This window comes from Ammospiza caudacuta, chromosome 3 (assembly GCF_027887145.1).
Source record: "Ammospiza caudacuta isolate bAmmCau1 chromosome 3, bAmmCau1.pri, whole genome shotgun sequence".
Classification (NCBI taxonomy): Eukaryota; Metazoa; Chordata; class Aves; order Passeriformes; family Passerellidae; genus Ammospiza; species Ammospiza caudacuta.
Window position 1 is genome coordinate 5,655,670 of NC_080595.1, and position 18,707 is coordinate 5,674,376.

Below are 18,707 nucleotides of genomic sequence, written 5' to 3' on the forward strand. Positions count from 1 at the left end.
ATTTTCAGACTTTTGGAGCTCCCTGGCTAACAGCAAACCCCCGGATCCTTCACCTCCCTGTAGGCCTGTGCCTTTGGACAGTGCTCGCAAAGACTCGCGCCAGCTCTGCCTTATAAATGGAGTGCATTCTATACGAACCAGAACGCCCTCGGAGCTGGAGTGCAGCCAGACCAACGGAGCGCTGTGTTTCATTAATCCCCTCTTCTTAAAAGTGCACAGCCAGGATGTCAGTGGAAGTCTGAAAAGGCAGAGCCCCAGAACTCCAGACGTGAATGGCACAGCGAGGGCTCGCTCCCCCCCGCCCCGGCCGCCACCTCCTGCTATTAATAGCACCCTGACGAGCCCGCAGATTTCCAGGACTATAAAGCAGGCGAGCATGCCAGAAACACTCAGCCACAAGAAGGAGAGGGGCTCGGATTTGCTGCAGAACAAGCCCACCCCGATTCCGCCTCCTCGGCTGAAGAAGCAGGCGCTGTGCTCCGAGGCAGACGGTGCCTCCAGGAGCGCGGCCGCGCTCCGGCCCCGCTCCTCCGCTTGCGTGCCCGAGGCGGCCCCGGCTGCTCCTCCGCGTGAATCCCCGCCAGCCCTGCCCCAGCCGGCTCCAGCGGCTCCCAAAAAGACTCCGGCTGCCATCTCTGAGTCACACATCCCGTGGAATGGAGGCCGGCAGAGACTGAGCGACATGAGCATTTCCACCTCCTCGTCCGACTCGCTGGACTTCGATCGGAGCATGCCGCTCTTCGGCTATGAGGGGGACACCAACAGCAGCCTGGAGGACTTTGAGGGGGAGAGTGACCAGGAGAGCATGGCACCCCCTCTGAAGCCCAAGAAGAAAAGAAGCAGTTCGTTCGTTCTCCCCAAGATTGTGAAATCTCAGCTACGGAAAGTCAGTGGAGTTTTCAGTTCCTTCATGACCCCCGAGAAGAGGATGATTAAGAAAATTGCAGAGTTGTCCCGGGACAAACGTACCTATTTTGGATGCTTAGTGCAGGACTATGTCAGCTTTCTGCAAGAAAACAAGGAGTGCCATGTTTCCAGCACTGACATGCTGCAAACAATTCGTCAGTTCATGACCCAAGTCAAGAACTACTTGTCCCAAAGCTCCGAACTCGATCCCCCAATCGAATCACTGATTCCTGAAGACCAAATAGGTAAGAAACACTGTCCTGTGTTTTGGGGGGAAGGTGAAAATGTGGAATCTGTGTTTATAATAAGTGATAGTCTTTGTCCAGTTCAGAAAGGTGGGGCTAACTCGGCTAGTAGAGCTTGAGACACTGAGTATTTGAGTCTTAAAACAACCTCTCCCTCCATTCCCAACCCCAAATCACTCTGTCGGCTTGGAATGATTGCACTATGAAGTTGTTCATAAGAAGTTATCCTTAAAATAGGTACAATGTGGACTTTTTTATCTGTGATTATTACTTTTTTTACCTGCTTTACTGTTGACAATAGAGAACCCTTTATTTGCTGGCACACATGTGTTTTTCTCTGAATTGGATTGACAGTTCTCAATGTTTGGTCTAAAACTGCCAAATCTGACCATATGGACTGTAAATGTAGAACTAAAATTTATTCAAAACCAATGACATTTTATGACAACTTAGTTTTGAAATAAATCTGATTCCTCCAGACATTCTTAGTCACTTTTAATAAAGCTGTACTATCCCTGCACTTGAAACTAAATAAAAAGATATGTAAGAGTTTTAGAAAACAAACATGTGAAGGAGACAGAAGGGGCTGTTGTTTTCTGTAGTTTTCTGTACTTCTCTGTTAGATGTGTTTGTGAGTGGTTATGGATGAGCTATATGTTTTAAAAAGAGAGAGAGATTTGTGTATCCAAAAAAGTGAAATCGTTGTTGCTGCATAAATCTCGCTGCCTCTCTTGCAGAGTCTGAGCAGTATTTGTTAAAGAGCCTGTAAGCCACATTTAAGAGGTAAACACGCCTCAGGGCAGAATACTTTCCTTGTGAGCTCACTTCAGTCCTAATTTGTTTGTTTTTCTCCCTACCCCAGTGTCCCAACAGTTGGCTCAGTGCAAAATTGGCAGACACCTCCTTCCCTGGGACTTGAGGGTAATTTTATATTGACATTCTGTCTGTCCTTGACCAAGATGAAGTATTCTCATGTAACCTCAGCTTCATTTACACAAAGTCAAGCAAAAGTCACAAGGGCTGCTAAGGAAAATAGAGAAATGTGAAAAGTACCCCCAGTATTCAGACTCAAAGACATGTAATATTCTCACTGTAATAATATAGACTGTTGGGTGTTTCATGGAAGAAAAGGCACCAAATTAAGCAGGGGATGGAGGTGCATTTTTGCCTGCATTTCTGTAGAGTGCTGGATGTTTGACAAAGCAATACAGATGGAGTTTGGTTGTAATTTTGTGAAAGCCTAGTTTGTTATGTAGTTTTCAATTCACAAGGGTGTGGTTTAATGGGACTGTGGGTCTCCCAAGACTGGAAAAAATGTTGTCTGCTATTAACTGTTTCAGACTTCGGAGCAGCATAAGGTGTCAGGTGTAACAACTAAAACTGCCCTGGTTTTCTTCAGCGACAGAAAGTCTGGTTTTGATCATGTGACTAAACACAATTAATTTATAAAGTGGGCTGGTTTAAACAAAAAAAGAACTTGCTTTTGAATCATCTACTGCCTTTGGCTTGAGCCAGAAAACAACTGCAGTGGATCAGGAGCATCAGATGTTGCTGATCTAAGGAGATAACTATGTGACAGCAAAATTCAGTCATCCCTATGGAGAGCTTTTTATGAAGTAGAGTCCTGCCTGTTGTCCACAGTTTTCCTTGACTATTTCAGTATGGAATTGCAGCCCAAATTGTAACTTTGTGAGTGGTTGTTAATCCTCTCTCATCTGTTCTCACTTCCATGGTGCAGTTTTTTCCTCCAGCGTGTCAGCCTGGTGCTGGATGTGTGCTTCTGGGATAATGCTCCTCCTTTCTGACTCATTCAGCCCTTGCTTTAATCCTCTTTTGTCTCCTGAACTTCAGTAGGTGCTGCAACAGCTCCCACAGGTTTGGTGAAACCCTCGGTGTTTGGAACTTCATTCAATGTCTCCATAATGATCTTTTTGATCATGTGGCTTTTCTTCTAGAACTGCATCATGGACTCTAGCAAGCAAAAGACTTCTGCAGCAGATCTTTTAAGCTTCCCAGATAGGGAAAATTGTTAAGCTTCTGCAAAATCACTGGGAGAATATCCTTCAGGGTTTTTAGTCCTGACAGGTGCCTCCCAACCTTAGCACTGTAGGCTGTTAGCCCTCCCTGAAGCAATGGGACTCCCAGTGTTGGCACAGAATCAAGAGTAAGGCACATGGTTCTTTATTGTTTAAGAATTAATGTAATTAATTTTTTTAAAAGGCATCCACACCTCAGTTTGTATCCACAGAATAAAGACTGGTCTGAGGAGACCCTGACAGTCCAGAGCTGCTTGATCAGCAAATGTTTGAGAGTTTTTGTCTTTTCATCTTTTCCTGGCTTTGAACAGAATGGAGTCAAGTTGAATGCTGTCACTTTGCCAAGTGGGATCTAACATCTGACATCTAAACAACTTCAGTCTCAGTGCCCAAATCTGGCCCTGAACCAAGAAAATACTGGTTTAAACCACTTGTCAGTAAGGTACTAACTGATCACGTGGGAACGTCCCTAAACACATCCTTCTATTACTTGTTTTGGTATTTCTAATATGTAAGGGATATTTAAATGCTGAGTGTTAAAGAAGCTTGGGGAGAATGTGCTGGTCCCTTACTGGCAGTCCATGCCTTATTTAAGGTCCTTGGGTCTGTACAGAGGAGTTTCAGGCAGACTGAGCTGGGCATACAAATTAACTGGAGCCCAGGACAGACCCCCATGGTACCCCTTCTCCAATGTCTGTCTTGTTTGACACTCAGCCATGGATACTTGGGCTCTCAGTGCAGTGTTCTGTGCACCTGTTAGTGCATGCTGCTTATGGGTATTACAGCAAGACAGTATTTCCCTGGTTTGTTTATATGGAAGGTGCACAGAATTAAACTTAAATTAGGTCTTAAAAAGGTTAAGCAGCAGCCCACCCCAGATCCCCTCTTCTTTACTAATCCAGTTACCTCCTAAAGGAGCTGGAATGGTATGTCACTATTTCTGCTTGAGAAACTCATGCCAGCTGTTTTTTTCACTGTGTTACTTTTTTAGGTGCTTGTACTTTTGTCCTGGTGTCCTGTCCTTCGTTGTTGCATCTTTTCATGTTGTGCTCAGTCTCACAAACATGTCCCTCAGTGCCCCTCCTTTCACCACAGCAGTGACAGGACAGGGCAAGCAGGAAGCAGTGGTGAAAGCACTGAGCAGAGGCAGGGACCAGGTTCTGTTTCTGACCATCCCTTGGATTTCCTTTGTGACTTTTCCCCTGCTTCTTTTCTTTCCTGCTACTTCAGGAGAAGACATGTGCTTACCACACAGCTACAACATGAGTTTTAAGTAACTCAGAGCTCCTTAAAGCAGAGCACACCTAGCACAGATAACAGTGTGATTTTTTGTGTGTTTTTTCTGTAGTTCAGATGAGGGGAGGATTACCTTTCATCCCTAGTTGCTGGGTCTCTGCCACCACTGCCTGTAGATCAGCCACTTCTGTTTTCAGGGTTGTGTGATTATCAAAGAATATAATGTGAGTTGTGTGAGGTCTTGCTGTCAAGTCCTGGTCCTGTGGAGGAGATTGCCATGTCTGCACCCGCCAAGAAATGGATGCTTGGCCATCTCTCTGTGGTATTCCAAAGGAACTTTGTGCTTTCAGCTCCCAGGCAGTGTGACCTGTGCAGGACTGGGCCTTTTTGTGGTGGCTCTCAGGCTCACTCAGTCTGCTGCTGACTCTGATTGCCCTGGTCAATGGTTTGGCCATGGTGAACAGGGCTTGAGTGTAAATTGGGGGACTGGAATGTGGCAGTCATGTCAGTGGAGCAGCAAGTGTTGGTAGGTAGGAGGAAAACAGAAAAGGTGAGAGCGTGCCTAGAGTTTGAGGAAGTGAGGGCTGTAAGGAGGCTGTGTAAGGACACTGGCAATGACTAATGTGTTGTCTTGTCTAGATGCAGACTTTGTGTGGTTGGCAGCAAAACAAAAATAGCATGTCAGCACAGGATACAGATGTGTTTCCACAAGTTGCAACGAAACTAGCTGGCTGGCCTTTACAATTCATTTATCAAAGCACTTCCAGTTCCCATTTTGAGGCTACAGGCTAATTATAAGCATTTCAGGAACGATACACAGTGTTCAGCTGATATTATATTCAGTTGAAAACAAATTATCTGTTTTGGTTTTGGAGTTGTAAGCATCCTGGGAGGATATTTGAAAACATGCATCTGAAATAAACAAGTTTTTTTGCTGATTTGGATCTTAAAAATATACAGAGATGTTAAGGTAAAAAATAAGTCCTCAATTCACAACTTAGAAAATTATTTGCTTGGGAAACCTTCATATACTTTTTTGTGGCCATTAGAAGTTAAAGAGTGAAAATTGTTGCTGGCTGAAAATTGGTTTGTGGGATCTAACCCCAAAACACCTTTCTGTGAAAGCAGCCAGAAGCAACGGTGCTGAAGAAAAGGAATGGATGGTGGCTGGGTGGTCTGGCCCCAAAAATGCTCACAGGTGCCATGACACTGAATATTGTTCTAAGATTCAAATCACAAGAAGTGCTGTCCTACCAGACTTTAATAATAATATAATTTTTTTTGCAAGCTTTGTATTTGTTAGGATACATATGGGTATTATTGTTGACCATTAAAAAAACAGCCCTTCTCAATCTTGTTGCTGTTAGCCTCACCAGCTTGTTTGATTTTGCCACTTTTTCATTTGAGGGCAGAACTCAGTGGTTCTCACGTGTGCCAAGAATTTATAAAGGAGAAGAAAAGGTTGGGTGTTGTTTTGAGGGGTTTTTGTGTGTGGTTTGAAGGATTTTTGTTTGTTATGGCTTTTTCTTTGTTTTGTTGTGCCTGTGTGGAGCTTTGAGCACAGCCGTGAGTTACATGATCCCTTCCTCTGTGCTGCTTCAGAATTATTTCAAGTTTCCATGGAAGCTGTGGAAATGTGATGGAGTAAATTTCAAAGCAATTTCCAGGCACTGGAAATTGGATTACAGATTTTGGATCTTGTGACAAAATAGCAAATGTGAAAGAAACCTCCTTGCCATCTTGCACAGCTGTAAAAATCTGCATGGTTCATCTGTGGAAGTGGCACTGCCTTTGGAAGGGTTGAGGGCAGAAACCCTGAGCATCCAAGGAGCACAGCCAAGGACTGCAGCTCTGGGGAGGAATTTTGTCTCCCAGCAGCATCCAGTTCCTGTGGGATCTGGGCAAGCCCTGCTTCTGCCTCCTGTTCCTGTACAGCATCAGTCACATCCAGAAACACACTGAGTTTCCAGAGGCTCCTGTGAACAGATGTTTTGTGATGACCCCTCTTTATTGAGATGAAGGATGGTTTGTGCTCAATATTCACCTAAAAAACTTCCAGTGGAAGAGTTCAGCTTTCATGGGGACAGAGCTCTCTCACTTTGCATGATGTTTAGCAGCACCAAGTGCTTTAATAAACAATCCCAGGTGCTTGGAATGCACAGTGCAGACATGTTCTCCTTACAAGCAAAGCAGTTGTTTTTCCTATTTGAAAAAAATCAGGTTGTAGAAATAAAGTAAGCTGAGTTGCCAAAAAAATAGTCATCAGTGAAGATAGCAAGGAATTATTAGTATACTCTAGAATAGAAATTTAGCTAGCCAATGTACCTGTGGGTGAGACTCATGGGTTTTTCTTGGTGGAAAATTGTTTCTGCAATTGTTTGTGCCCCGTGAGCCCTGAGGATTGTTTTGATGGCAGGGAGAGGCAGTTTCTGTCTCTGTGCAGAAGAATGATGCTTCTGTTTACCTGGCTGGTTTGGTGCTGATTGTGTGGCTCTACCAAAGTACAATAGGTAAGGATCAGTCATTTGAAGTGTTGCCACTTGCTAAGGTTGCTAATTGATGGCTCTGGTCTGGTGGGAAGCTGGATCCAGCCCTGGCTGCTGTGTGAGAAGCCACCAAGAACCTGTCTCAGACTGATCATGCTTTTTCTAGTGCTTTTACTGACAAACACAGAAAAAATGCTACATATGAAGTCAGGGCACCATAGGATGAGAAATGTGTGTGTGAAGGGTGTTTGTATGGGAAAGAGAGGGATGGAGACCCAAAAGGAAAAAGGGCTGGACAGAAGAATATGATAAATGAAAGAAAAAAGCAAGAAAGCAGAATAATGCTTGTTGGAGAGCGTGTGTGTGTCTGTGTAAATACCAAGCCTTAGAAATAGTACGTGATTAAAAAAACAACAAAACAAAAGGGAGGGAGAGTAGGGAGAAAAGAAAGAGACTGTAGTCTAAAAAAACCCACAGAAGTACAGGCAAAGAACCTGGGATGGGCATGAGGTTTAATGAAGCTGTAATGAGTCACTGTTACTCACAAGAATGTCCACTGCTAATTTGTGACCTGGCAGTGACACAGCCTCTCCTCTGTGTGCTCTCTGTCCTTGTGCTCCTCTGGTCCATCTGCCTGCTCCAGGCTCTGGAACTGCCCCACTCTGATGGCACAGGAACATTCCCCACCATGGCACAAACAACTTAAGAACTAATGTTACCTGTCTTGCCATAAGGATGCTGAGAAAGGAAATTAGCTTTTAAAGCAGAAGTGTTGAGCAAAGAGCTTTCTCTGTTGACACAGTCCATACTATGAAAATGGAGAATGAGGGTTACAGAAAAACTGGAGTAGAACAAGAATTAAAAATAAGTCCTGAAGTTAGCAGTTACTGTGCTATGTGCATACAATTGCCAAAGAACTTCAAACTTGATGACAAAGCTGTATATAAGCTTGTGTGATGAAATCTGAAGCTGGAAAAACACAGTTTGGTTTTCATTTATAGTTTAAAGCCTGTAATCTGCCCAGCTTCATAAAGATCCTGACAAAGTTGTGCCAAGTTTTAGGAAATCTTTGTTGAGTTATAGTTTCCAATGGAAACTATGCAAAAAGAACAGGCTTTAATGCCAAAAGAGATAAAAATTATGATTTTGACTGTGTTTCACGTTAAGTTTGGGAGTTAAACTTAAAGTCTAAACTTAAAGTAAAATAAAACTTGCAGACTTCCAAGCCACAAAAGAAAAACTTTAATAGACCCACAGCTTGTTTTTGTTTTTAACTATCTGTATTCTGTCTGTGTGGGTGTGGGTTTTTTTATTTTACCACATTGCCAGAAATGACAATTCAATACAGATTCTGCTCTGCCTCCTGTTTTCATGTTAACAAACATCTGGAAACTCAGCTTGTGTAATAAATGGGCCTTAGAAAGTAAGTTTTGCTCGACAGGGTCTCTTCAGGGAATGGTTGTGTTAATGCTGGCTCTGCTTTAGAGGGGGAAGTCAGCTGGATTTGTGTTTTCCTGTTGCAGATGTTGTGCTGGAGAAGGCCATGCATAAGTGCATTCTGAAGCCTCTGAAGGGTCACATTGAAGCGATGTTGAAAGAGTTTCATACCACAGATGGTTCCTGGAAACAACTGAAGGAAAACCTGCAGCTGGTGAGGCAGAGGAATCCTCAGGAACTGGGTGTGTTTGTCCCAACACCAGACTTTGTGGACGTTGAAAAGATTAAAGTCAAGTTCATGACTATGCAGAAGATGTATTCACCTGAGAAGAAAGTCATGCTGCTGCTGAGAGTTTGCAAGTTGATTTACACTGTTATGGAGAATAACTCAGGTATGGTGCTTCTGGTGGCTCGGGTTCACTGATATCTCATACCTGATGTTGTCTTTCAGAGGAATCAGCCCAGCTCATTCTGCAGACAGCTCTGCTGCTGAAGCTCTTGCAGCTTCTCCTTGCCCTTTTGAGAGGAATTCTTGCTCTTTGCTTCTGACCTGCTGTCTCTGGACTATCTGTCTGCAGATCTTAAAAACTCAGTCTGAAGCAGAGTTGTTGTCATGGGTGGAGTGTGAGCTTCAGGCAAAGCTGATTAGAGAAGCCCTCCCATGGTGCAGGAGGGACCCTCATGATTTCTGAACTCCTCAGAGAGGAGCCTGGGTGCAGCTGGATTCAGTCCTAGCCCAGACTGTCAATGGTTTAAAATCCAAGGAATTACAGAGGTGGGATTGAACCTTTGTACAACTTGGTCCTAACAAGATTAAGGATGACAAACCACATATAGTCATATAAAAATAAATTCTTTATTATGATAAATTATTAGAACAAAAATATCTTTATCTAAATTATCTACTACACAGTGTAGAAGTAAAAACTACACTGTTTTCATATAGTGCATTATACTATACTAGATTATACTAGAGTAGTATAATCTAGTATAGTATAATGCACTATATCAAAACAATTAGAATAAAGAAATTATATTAAAGCTACCAAAAAGACCCAAAACAATTACTGAGTAGAGATTGATGTTTCTTAACCAGGGGGGCCAAATCTCTTTTGCTCCTCCAGGAGTGGCTGTCAGGGGTGTTCCCACCCAAGGGAGGAGTGTCCACACACACTCCCAGAAGGGAAATATTAGAAGATCCTGCTGTTTGAAAGCAGGACTGGACTTTTAGAGTACAAACTGATTGACTGTCAGCCAGATATCTCCATGGCAGCTGTGTCAGCCTCTGTGTTTTTAGATGAGGATGCCTTACTCTATCTGCCACATCACTGTCAGGCTGTTTAACTTTGGGGTTGATGAGTCAGACTGGGTTTAGCGTAATTCAACACCAAAAGCAGCAGGACACCACTTCTTAGTTCACCACTGATAACTTTGCAAAACAGGGCTTTGTTTTACCTCATTCCAGGCAGAGAGCCCTACAGATCCTACACATCCTACAGATGTGAAACAATTGAAAAAGAGCAGCTTTCCTTAAGTGTAGGCTTTTGAAGTTGCCTGGCAGAAAGGCTGTCCCGTGAGCCTTGAATTTAACATTGATTCTAAATGAGTATTTTTCTGCAAATTGTAATAGAGGTAACACTGTATATTTAGCTATTGTAATTCAATAGCATGTCTGCAATATGACAACTACAATGGTTTTGTCTTAATGGGTGGAGAAAAGCAGCCTCTAATCCAGTATTTTTGGCTTGCTGTGCCACTGACTGTTCTCATTTGGACACTTTCTGTCATGCTTTTGGAACAGAAATGACATCTATTTCTGCACTGTAGCAAGAACCCAAAAGCACCTTTGAAACCTAAATACTGAAATGGCACTACAGTCCAGTCAAGACCTGCTGAGCAGTCAGTGCTCCAAGATGCTGTGCTGGATGGCATGAATTTATGGGTGCAACTGTGACATTCTCTCTTGCACACTGCTATGACAGGTCATGAGCTAAGGTGTAGCAAAGCAGTTTTCTTTCTAAGGAAGCACTGCATGTGCAGCTGGGTCTGGTGCAGATCAAGACACTTACTTTCTTTGGAGATTGGAGATTAATGATGAAAGCTCATGGCTGTTAAAGCCCCCCAGATGCTTTTACAAGATTTAGGACTGAGCTCCTGCCCAGTTTATTACTGCATTTCAAAATCCTGCATTTTAAAAATGGATATAGGGATCTTGGCCTGAAGTTCTGTGAACTCATCTCTCCATACTGTGATGTGATTGCATCGAGTAAAGTATTTCCAACATGCACAAGGAAAATACTGAGAGGCTGCTGCTGGTTAAGTGCTGCACTGGGAGACTTGGGCTGAGGTGTGGCAAGTGCTCATTGGGCTGTCTTATTTTGTCATGTGAAGTTTGTTAAACATGGCATTGAGCCAGCAGCTGTTTGGGTATCTATCCTTCCAGCCAGGTAAGTGTGCTAGCTGGAGCATGTGCCTCAGCTGGTGTTACTTGAGTTTCACCAGAGCTGTGAGCTGGCTCCTGCTCTGGGCAGTTCTGAGCGACCCTCACATCCATCCTGCAGTGAGCACCATTCTGCCTGACCCAGAGATTTGGCCACATTGGGATTTCTGAACAGAAAGTCAGAATGCAGGGAAAGTGCCAGCAGCACAGACTGGCTTAGGTACAGCACAGTCTGTGGATTATTGTCACTCCAGGCCCTTCAGTCACTCCCCATCTTTCCTGTAGGCTCCCTTCAGGTGCAGCACCTGGTGTTTGTAGAACACCTCTCTGGTGTTTTTTACAATGGTCTGTCAAGGAAACGAGTTGAGTTTTCTTGTGAAATCTATAGACTTTTATATTCAGGCTTCTCTGCTGTAGGATTCATACTCAGAGACTGGTGTTTGTGTCTGGATGCTTCCAGAAAGTGGATGCAATCCCTGGATGTATAAAGAAAATGCCTATTCATCACCTCTTAGGCAATGGTAGCAGGGCAGGTGAAGGTCAGGCCAGACTGGCATGGCAGCCTGTTCAGCACTTCACCAGCTGAGCTGCTGCCAGGGTGAGCCCAGTCTCTAAATCTCCCTTGCATGCCTCAAGGTGTGCATCATGAGCTTTGTGCTTGTTTGAAGGACAGGATTGAGCTTGTCTCCTGTTCAGTGAGTGCCAGGTGATGTTCTCTTTGCTGCACATTGGTGACTTTAGGAGGTTCTGGAGTAGAGAAGGCACAAAAGAGTGTTTTCCTTTCAGACATGGGAACTGGTAAAAAAATGTGGTTTGTCTCTCACTGCCTGTGTTCCCTTCCACCCAGGGAGGCTGTATGGAGCTGATGACTTCTTGCCTGTGTTGACATATGTGCTAGCCCAGTGTGATATGCTGGAGCTGGATACCGAAATCGAGTACATGATGGAGCTGTTGGATCCATCCTTGCTGCATGGAGAAGGTAATTATTTATTTTTATAGAACTGCCTGAAAGACTAGTTGAGTTCTGTTTGAGCAGGAATCCTATTAAGGGGAGACCTAATGACAGTGTAACAAGAGAATGTCATCATCATTTCCACTGCTGGGCAGCTTGCAGAGTACAAGCTGGAGTGGCTGGAAAATCTGCTGCTGTGTGATGCTTTGTGAGCAAATACATTGTTTCCAATCAGTTTTGACTCAGCAGGCAAACACGTGTGCAGGTGCCCAAAGGCCTGAGCCTTTTGTGCCTGAAAATTTCCTGAGGGGATTTATGGGGCAGCAGCACTCAGCAAATTGTGAGGCACATAATAAGACTTGGGTTATGTGCTTTGTGATGACCTCTGGGGACTTCCTTGCACCTTTGCAGAAGTGCTTTTGAGGATATTGCCCCTTTTTAATGAACTTTGCATCTTCCCAGCATTTGCTTCTCACAAAGTGTTTTTATGAGCTCTAGCAGTATGTTTCCTGAGGGATTTCTTGAATGAGGGCTAAAGTCTGCTGGAGGCAAGGAAATCTGCCTCTGCTGTTCCCATGGCAGTATTTTTAATAAAGAAGTTTTCTGCAAGGCTCTGGTAGGCCCCAGAATCTAAAAGGTTTATGAGGAGGTTTGAAGGCTTTTCCAGCCAATCTTAACTGTGTGTTTGGGTATATATGTGTGTTTTCTGTTCCTGCTGTATCCTGGCTTTCTGAAATTGCTTTTCATGTACCCTCTTGCATGCTGTTATGCCTGGGAGAATTCATGCCATAATTCCCTCAATTTGGCACTAGTCTGTTTCTTGCTTGGTGTACAGAGCATCCTTGAGTGGATTGTTAGGAGTCTTAGCATGGAAAATACTTGAGATGTGAAGCTGGAGATCATTATCATGCTTGAAAAGCAGAAAGGTTTATTGGAATATTAAGTCTTGTTGTTTTGAATGCAGCAACGGAAGTATCTCTGTTGGTTGGGCCTGTCATTGGCACTAGCTCAGCTCTGCTGTGCAGAAAAAATTGTGTAGGGCTTTGGGGTTGGGCATTTCTACTATATTGTCCAGTTTGTCTAATGGGTCTTGCATGAATTTTATGTGTTCATCTTGTTGCAGAGCTAAAGGCTGAGAGGGAATGCTGTCAGTAATACAGAAAATACTACTGTGGGCATCCCATGCATCTCTGAATGCCTCTGAATAGACTGAGCACTCCCACCCAAATAGTTGACTTTAGAAAGAAAAGACAGCTTGTCTTTTGTTTCTCCTGGTTGCTGCAGACTGTTGCCTCCTGTTGAGACTCTTTTACTTTGTGATCCACAGCTTCTTTTGTCCATTGGCAACTCTGTTGTGGCTTTAATTTGTTCTCTACTCATGTAATAAATGGGGAGTGTGCAGGACTGTACACACCATCTCCTGAATTAGCTGGACATTCCGGGGAATGCTAGGAAGCTGTTGTTTTAAAAATAAAGGCAACTCTTTGGGATGATTCCAGAGTACAAGTCTCACACTCAGTTGTTGCTTTATTGCCACTGAGAGTGGTTGCTTTGAAGTTGATGAACAGGGTTAGATTGTTTTTTACTTTGTTTCAACAGCCATGTTTATTTCATCCCCCTCTGAAGCCTGGTAAGAAACCAAAACACTGTTAGAAAATTGTTTAGAATAAAGCTGGTGTTCCAAGGTTGGAGGAGTAAATATTCAGGCGTAAAGGAGTTACAAGAGTTGTTGGTTTTCCTGGCTTTTACAGAGATGGGGCAACTGAGAGGAGTTTTAAAAGATTTTATTCTATTATCAGTCATTTAAGGAAATGGTTTTTCAGCAGGAATGGACCCAAGGTTCCACTGTGCAATATGGAGCACATGCAACCCCTGCATGTCTCTGAGCAGCTGAGAACACACCCTCCAGTGTTGTGCAGGCCAGGGAGAGTTTTCCTTTTGTGTGTAAACATTGTGGCAACTTTGATATCTACATGTGTGGGTGGGTGCCTCTCTGTGTGTATGTATATATACCTCAAAGAAATATATATATCTCAAAGAAAACTGCCTGCACTTGTGACTGTGACCACTCTGAGAAGTTCTTCCCTTGCTGTCCTTCACAGGGGGCTATTACTTGACCAGTGCTTATGGAGCACTTTCACTGATCAAGAACTTCCAGGAGGAACAAGCTGCCCAGCTGCTCAGCTCAGAGGCCAGGGACACGCTCCGGCAGTGGCACAAGAGGAGGACAACAAACAGGACAATACCTTCAGTTGATGATTTTCAGGTAGAGCTTCGGGCTGAAATAGAAAATGGGATGATTGTGTTGCTGGAAATACCCATTTGAGAGGTATCATTTGTAGCAAATTTCCTTGGTGCCACAAGTGGAGTGAAACAGTGCTGAGATTACAGATGGCAAATTTGCCTCTTTGAAGTCTTGGCACTCACTTTTTATCAAATTGTTTCATTATGATGGTCTGAAGAAAACACTAAATAATAGAGCTTTCTTACCTTCCTTTTTAAGTCATGTGAAGCAAGGACAAACTGCATTGTATCTTAGATTCAGCTTTTTTGCACACTTTATTGTTCAGAAGATCAAATCCAGATTTCCAGGGGTATAAATCAGCCCAGCTGCCCAGCAGCCAGTGGTGGCTAAAGCAGGTAGCAGAGAGGAGAGGTGGGAGAAATGTTCCCCAGCAGTTTTGAAGTTTAAGCAGGCAGCAGAGTTCTGTGCTATGGATGTCCTCACATTTTTTCTTTTTTGTCTTTTTTTTTTTTTTGTCCCCTGTATTTTGTACTGCTCTTCCAGAGCAGGGCAGTACCTTCACCTGGAGAATAACAAAGCAGTGGTTATCACTCCATCCTCTGAGCCCAGGCCTGCATCTCTTCCATCTGCTTTGGACTGACTGTTAAGGTGCAGCAGTTTGTGAGCTGAAGGAGGGGAGGGAGTTGGAATTGGGAAGAGAGGATTTGCTCCTGGGAGTTCAGCTGTCTGCAGTTAGGAAGAGGAGAAGCCATTACAAGCAATTCCAGTGCCCAGAGCCTGTCCATCTCCCTGGGATCCACGTTCTGTTCTCCTCACCTGTACTTAGGTGTCAGATTCCAGCAGCTGGAGTCTTTGTTCTTTCTGCCAAAACTCTGCACTTCCCATAGGAGCATCCAGCACCTTTATTTCTGCTTGGTGAGGAAATGACAGAAGATTCTTTCTGCAGGATTTTGTGGGAAGTTCCATCTTCTCTTTCTCTGCAGATGAACTTGGTCCAGGCTCAGGGTTCACTTTGATGCAGGAAGATGCAGGGGGCAGGGAGGAGCTGGCTCTGACTGTGTCCAGTGCTTCTCCTGCTGTTGTCTCTTTCAAAAGAGAGCCTGGAATTAGTGGATCCCACCACCCTCAGGATGTGCTTGGCACAAATGCAAGTGTTTTGTTGTCTGCTCAGAATAGCAATTTTCTCTCTTCTCTCTCTGAGTCTTGCAGTCCTGAAATGGAGCACCTGGCCAACAACCAGCATGGAACATATCTGCAGCTCCAGTCATCCTCCTCCTGGGGAATCAGGGTGTGGTCATGGCATTTCTGTGCTGCAGTCTCACAGCCTTGCTGGCTCTTGGGCTCTGGAGGCTGTTTTTCCACCTTCCCTAAATGGAAAGAAAAGCAAAAATCCCAGTGCTTTGATGATGATGAAATACAGCTTTCTGGGCATCTATAAAAAAAACTTCAGCCTTTCCTTTTCTTTCCAGCAATCCTGTCCATCTAAAAACTCGTGCTTTTCAAAGCATATGTGGTAGCTTAATTAAAAATTAAATCTGGTGTGTTTTGCCATATTTAGGGCTGGGTTTTTTCTACAAGTTCTTCAGGTAAAAAAACTGACATAGTTCTGTTCAGTCAGGTTCAGTCCCAATTTTTAAAATCTATTGCAGAGCTTTAGTGTCCAGTCTTTGTGGTATCAAGAAATACTTGATTAGACAAGAGTGCTCTTTGGAACTTAAGTCATTGGAAGATTCTTTTCAGTTTTACCTTTCAACAGCTAATTTCTGTGGGAGGTAAACCTCTACCAATGGGATTTTGCACACTTAATTTATTCAGCATACAAACCATGGGCGCCAGCCCAGTCAATAAACAACTCTTTCTCCCTTTAATTTTTTCCTTCAATCTTACTGCACTTTAGTCTTTAATTCCAGCTATTTTTTTTCTTTTAAAACTGTCTCTGGTTTAGAGACAATTATAGGAGAAAACACTCTGGAATTAACATTTTCTCTAAAGAAAATGGGTTTCGGCACTCCCTTGCCATCAATAGGAAAGGAATTTCTTGGATGAAAGTGACAAAAACAATTTATTTCACAAACAAAGTTCCCACAGGGCAGGCAGGGAGAAAATTAATAACTGTCAGGAATTGAAGCTCCTCGCTGGGGGTGGATTTAGAGCTCCTTCTTTAGCTGGCCTGGCCTTCCCCAAGGTGCAGAGTGGGGATGCAGCATCCAGCTCTCACCAGTGGTCTGGTTATCAGACCAAAGCTGAGCCAAGCAGTTCCAGAGGAAGCCACAGAAGTCACTGGAGGATTGCTGTTGCAGTCCCAGGAAAACCTCTTGCCTCAGCTAATAAAACCAAGGTAGCCCAAAGCAGAAATGTGAGTCCCTCCACACCACAAAGCCAAGCACATGGGGAGCGAGTGCCTGAACACCCGTGCCAGAGCTCCCCCAGCTCACAGCCCTCCCCTGGACCCAGCCTGAAGCTCCAGGACTCATTTCTGGGCATAAAGCAGACCATGGGGGAATACAGTATTACCATAAAATCACCCCAAGACGCAAACAAACAGGAAGCAGATGAAACTGCATTTCCCTGTGGGGCCTGTTTAGAATGTATCTGTGGGCATGTGTCAGTTTCTACAGGAGGACATCCAGCTTTTGCCTCAAGATCAGGTGCATTTACTTGAATGGTGCAGAGTAAATTTTCTTTCTGAATCCCTGTAAAGCTGTTCTGTGAAGCAGGGTTTGGCCAGGCTTGGACACCAGGCTGCAGCTCACGGGATGGCCATAAGGAATCACCAGAGTGTGTTTCACAGCTGGAGCAGGGAGAGGCTTGCTTTTTGTTGCTGACTTTTCATTTTTCAGAGGCCAAGGACTTTTTTGACTTCTTGATGTCTGCTTTCTTGTTCACAGAACTACCTTCGTGTTGCATTCCAGGAGGTTACCAGCGGCTGTACAGGAAAGACTTTGCTAGTAAGGCCTTACATCACTACCGAAGATGTCTGTCAGCTTTGTGCTGAGAAGTTTAAAGTGGCAAATCCAGAAGAATACAGGCTGTTTCTTTTTATTGATGACACCTGGCAACAACTGACAGAGGATACCTACCCTCAGAAAATCAAGGCAGAGTTGCACAGCCGTCCTCTGCCCCAGGTTTTTCACTTTGTCTACAAGCGCCTTAACAGCGACCCATATGGGGCCATTCTTCAGAACAGCCACGACTCGGCTGCTTAGAACCAGCAACCTGCCCTTTTTATATCTGTTCCTTGGTAATTGTTACAAACATCTTTGTTGGCTGCCTTCCTTAGGAGCTAAAACGTGCCTTAAACCTAAAGTGCCTGGTGAAACACGTGCTGACAGTTCTGATGTCGCTTACAGGACCCAGGGGCACTGTGCACGTGGCCAGCTATGCAGAATATTCCACCAGCATGTCTTGAGGAGACAGCCCATGAGCCTGCATTTCCTGTACCATGGGCTCTTTTGCAGCATATTCTACTGTGGCCTTTCACAGGTCTTGGCTGTAGTGTGCAAAATATGATTTTCTTCCACTCCTTGTTTCCCCAGCTGTCACTTGCATTTGAATCCGAGTGCGTCCATGGGCTGGGGTGAGCTCAGTTCTGCCAGCAGGAGTTTGACAAGACTGTCCGATGCAGGGCATCAGTTCACTCAGCATTACCTGGATGGTTGCATCCTTGTCTAATTTTTTTGATTACAGAAAATTGTCATGTTTATATATATATATATATATATATATATATAAAATAGATATTTTATAGCAGTTGCAGGTAAACTGTCAGGGTTGGTTTTTGAAATATTTTTTTAACTAAAATATTCTATAATTATGCATGTGATTTTTAACATTTAATACACAAGAATAAATCTCTTGCTGGTTTTAGAGTCTTGCATTGATAGTCTGTGTGGTTTCTCTTCTTCACCTGTTCCAGGAGAATTCTTAGGAAACCTCTCTATCCTTGAGGCAGTTTTGCTGTCTGTTCTCAGTTGTCTTCTGAAAATCAGACCATTTTATTCATTGTGCTGTGCAAAACATGTCTGAGCGTCTCATCACATTCATTCTGAGCACACTGTGTGTTTGACCCTCTGTCCTTCTCCATGCCTCACTCATGTTCCTCTTTTATTCTGTGTGGTGCTTTCCATGCCATTCTTTCCACTGGATACTTGTGAGCCATTCCCTGTCCCTGTTCTTTTTTAATCCCTCTCTGTAATGCTGCCCATCCCAGTCTGGTTTTCTTTGGATGGTTGTTTTTTTATTTTGAGGGTTTTTTGGGGGGGTGTTCTTGATTTGGGTTTTGTTTCTTCGGGGTTTTTTTTTGTTTGGTTTTTTTTTTGTTGTTGTTGTTGTTGTTGGTTTTTGGGTTTTTTTCTTTTTTTTGGTTTTTGTTTTTTGTTTTTTTGTTTATGCCTTACTTGTATTCCTTTTTTATTCTTGGTGGCTCTGTGGTGCTCCCATGTGCCATTATTTCTCTACTGGATCCTCGTATTCTGTTCCCTTTCCCTGTTCTTTTTTAATCCCTTTCTGTTATGCTGCTCATCCCAGGTTTTGTTGTTGTTATTTTGGTTGTTTTTTTTCAATTTCATTCTGCACCTCATTCTTACTTTTCTTCCTGTGTTGTCTCTGCTTCCCCTCCCTCTTTCTGCCTCTCTCCTGTGACTGCAGGGCTGGGAGGAACTTCTGGGGGTTCCCCCCATTCTTGTTGCAGCAGAATCCCTTTGGGGGAGATGTACTCATGGAAA

The 18,707-nt window shown here is 43.8% G+C and overlaps 1 protein-coding gene across 3 annotated transcripts in view; it reads left to right on the plus strand.

Moving 5' to 3' along the window:
- The window catches only part of RIN2 (Ras and Rab interactor 2), a 61,099-nt gene extending 42,875 nt beyond the window's left edge, over positions 1-18,224 (plus strand). For all 3 annotated transcript variants that reach the window (XM_058802761.1, XM_058802762.1, XM_058802763.1), the window contains 5 exons: positions 9-1,151; positions 8,433-8,738; positions 11,634-11,765; positions 13,841-14,004; positions 16,872-18,224. In XM_058802761.1, coding sequence (XP_058658744.1) covers positions 9-1,151; positions 8,433-8,738; positions 11,634-11,765; positions 13,841-14,004; positions 16,872-17,189 — 2,063 coding nt within the window. In that variant the 3' untranslated portion in view covers positions 17,190-18,224. The remainder of the gene's footprint in view (positions 1-8; positions 1,152-8,432; positions 8,739-11,633; positions 11,766-13,840; positions 14,005-16,871) is intronic.
- Positions 18,225-18,707: the final 483 nt, after the last annotated feature.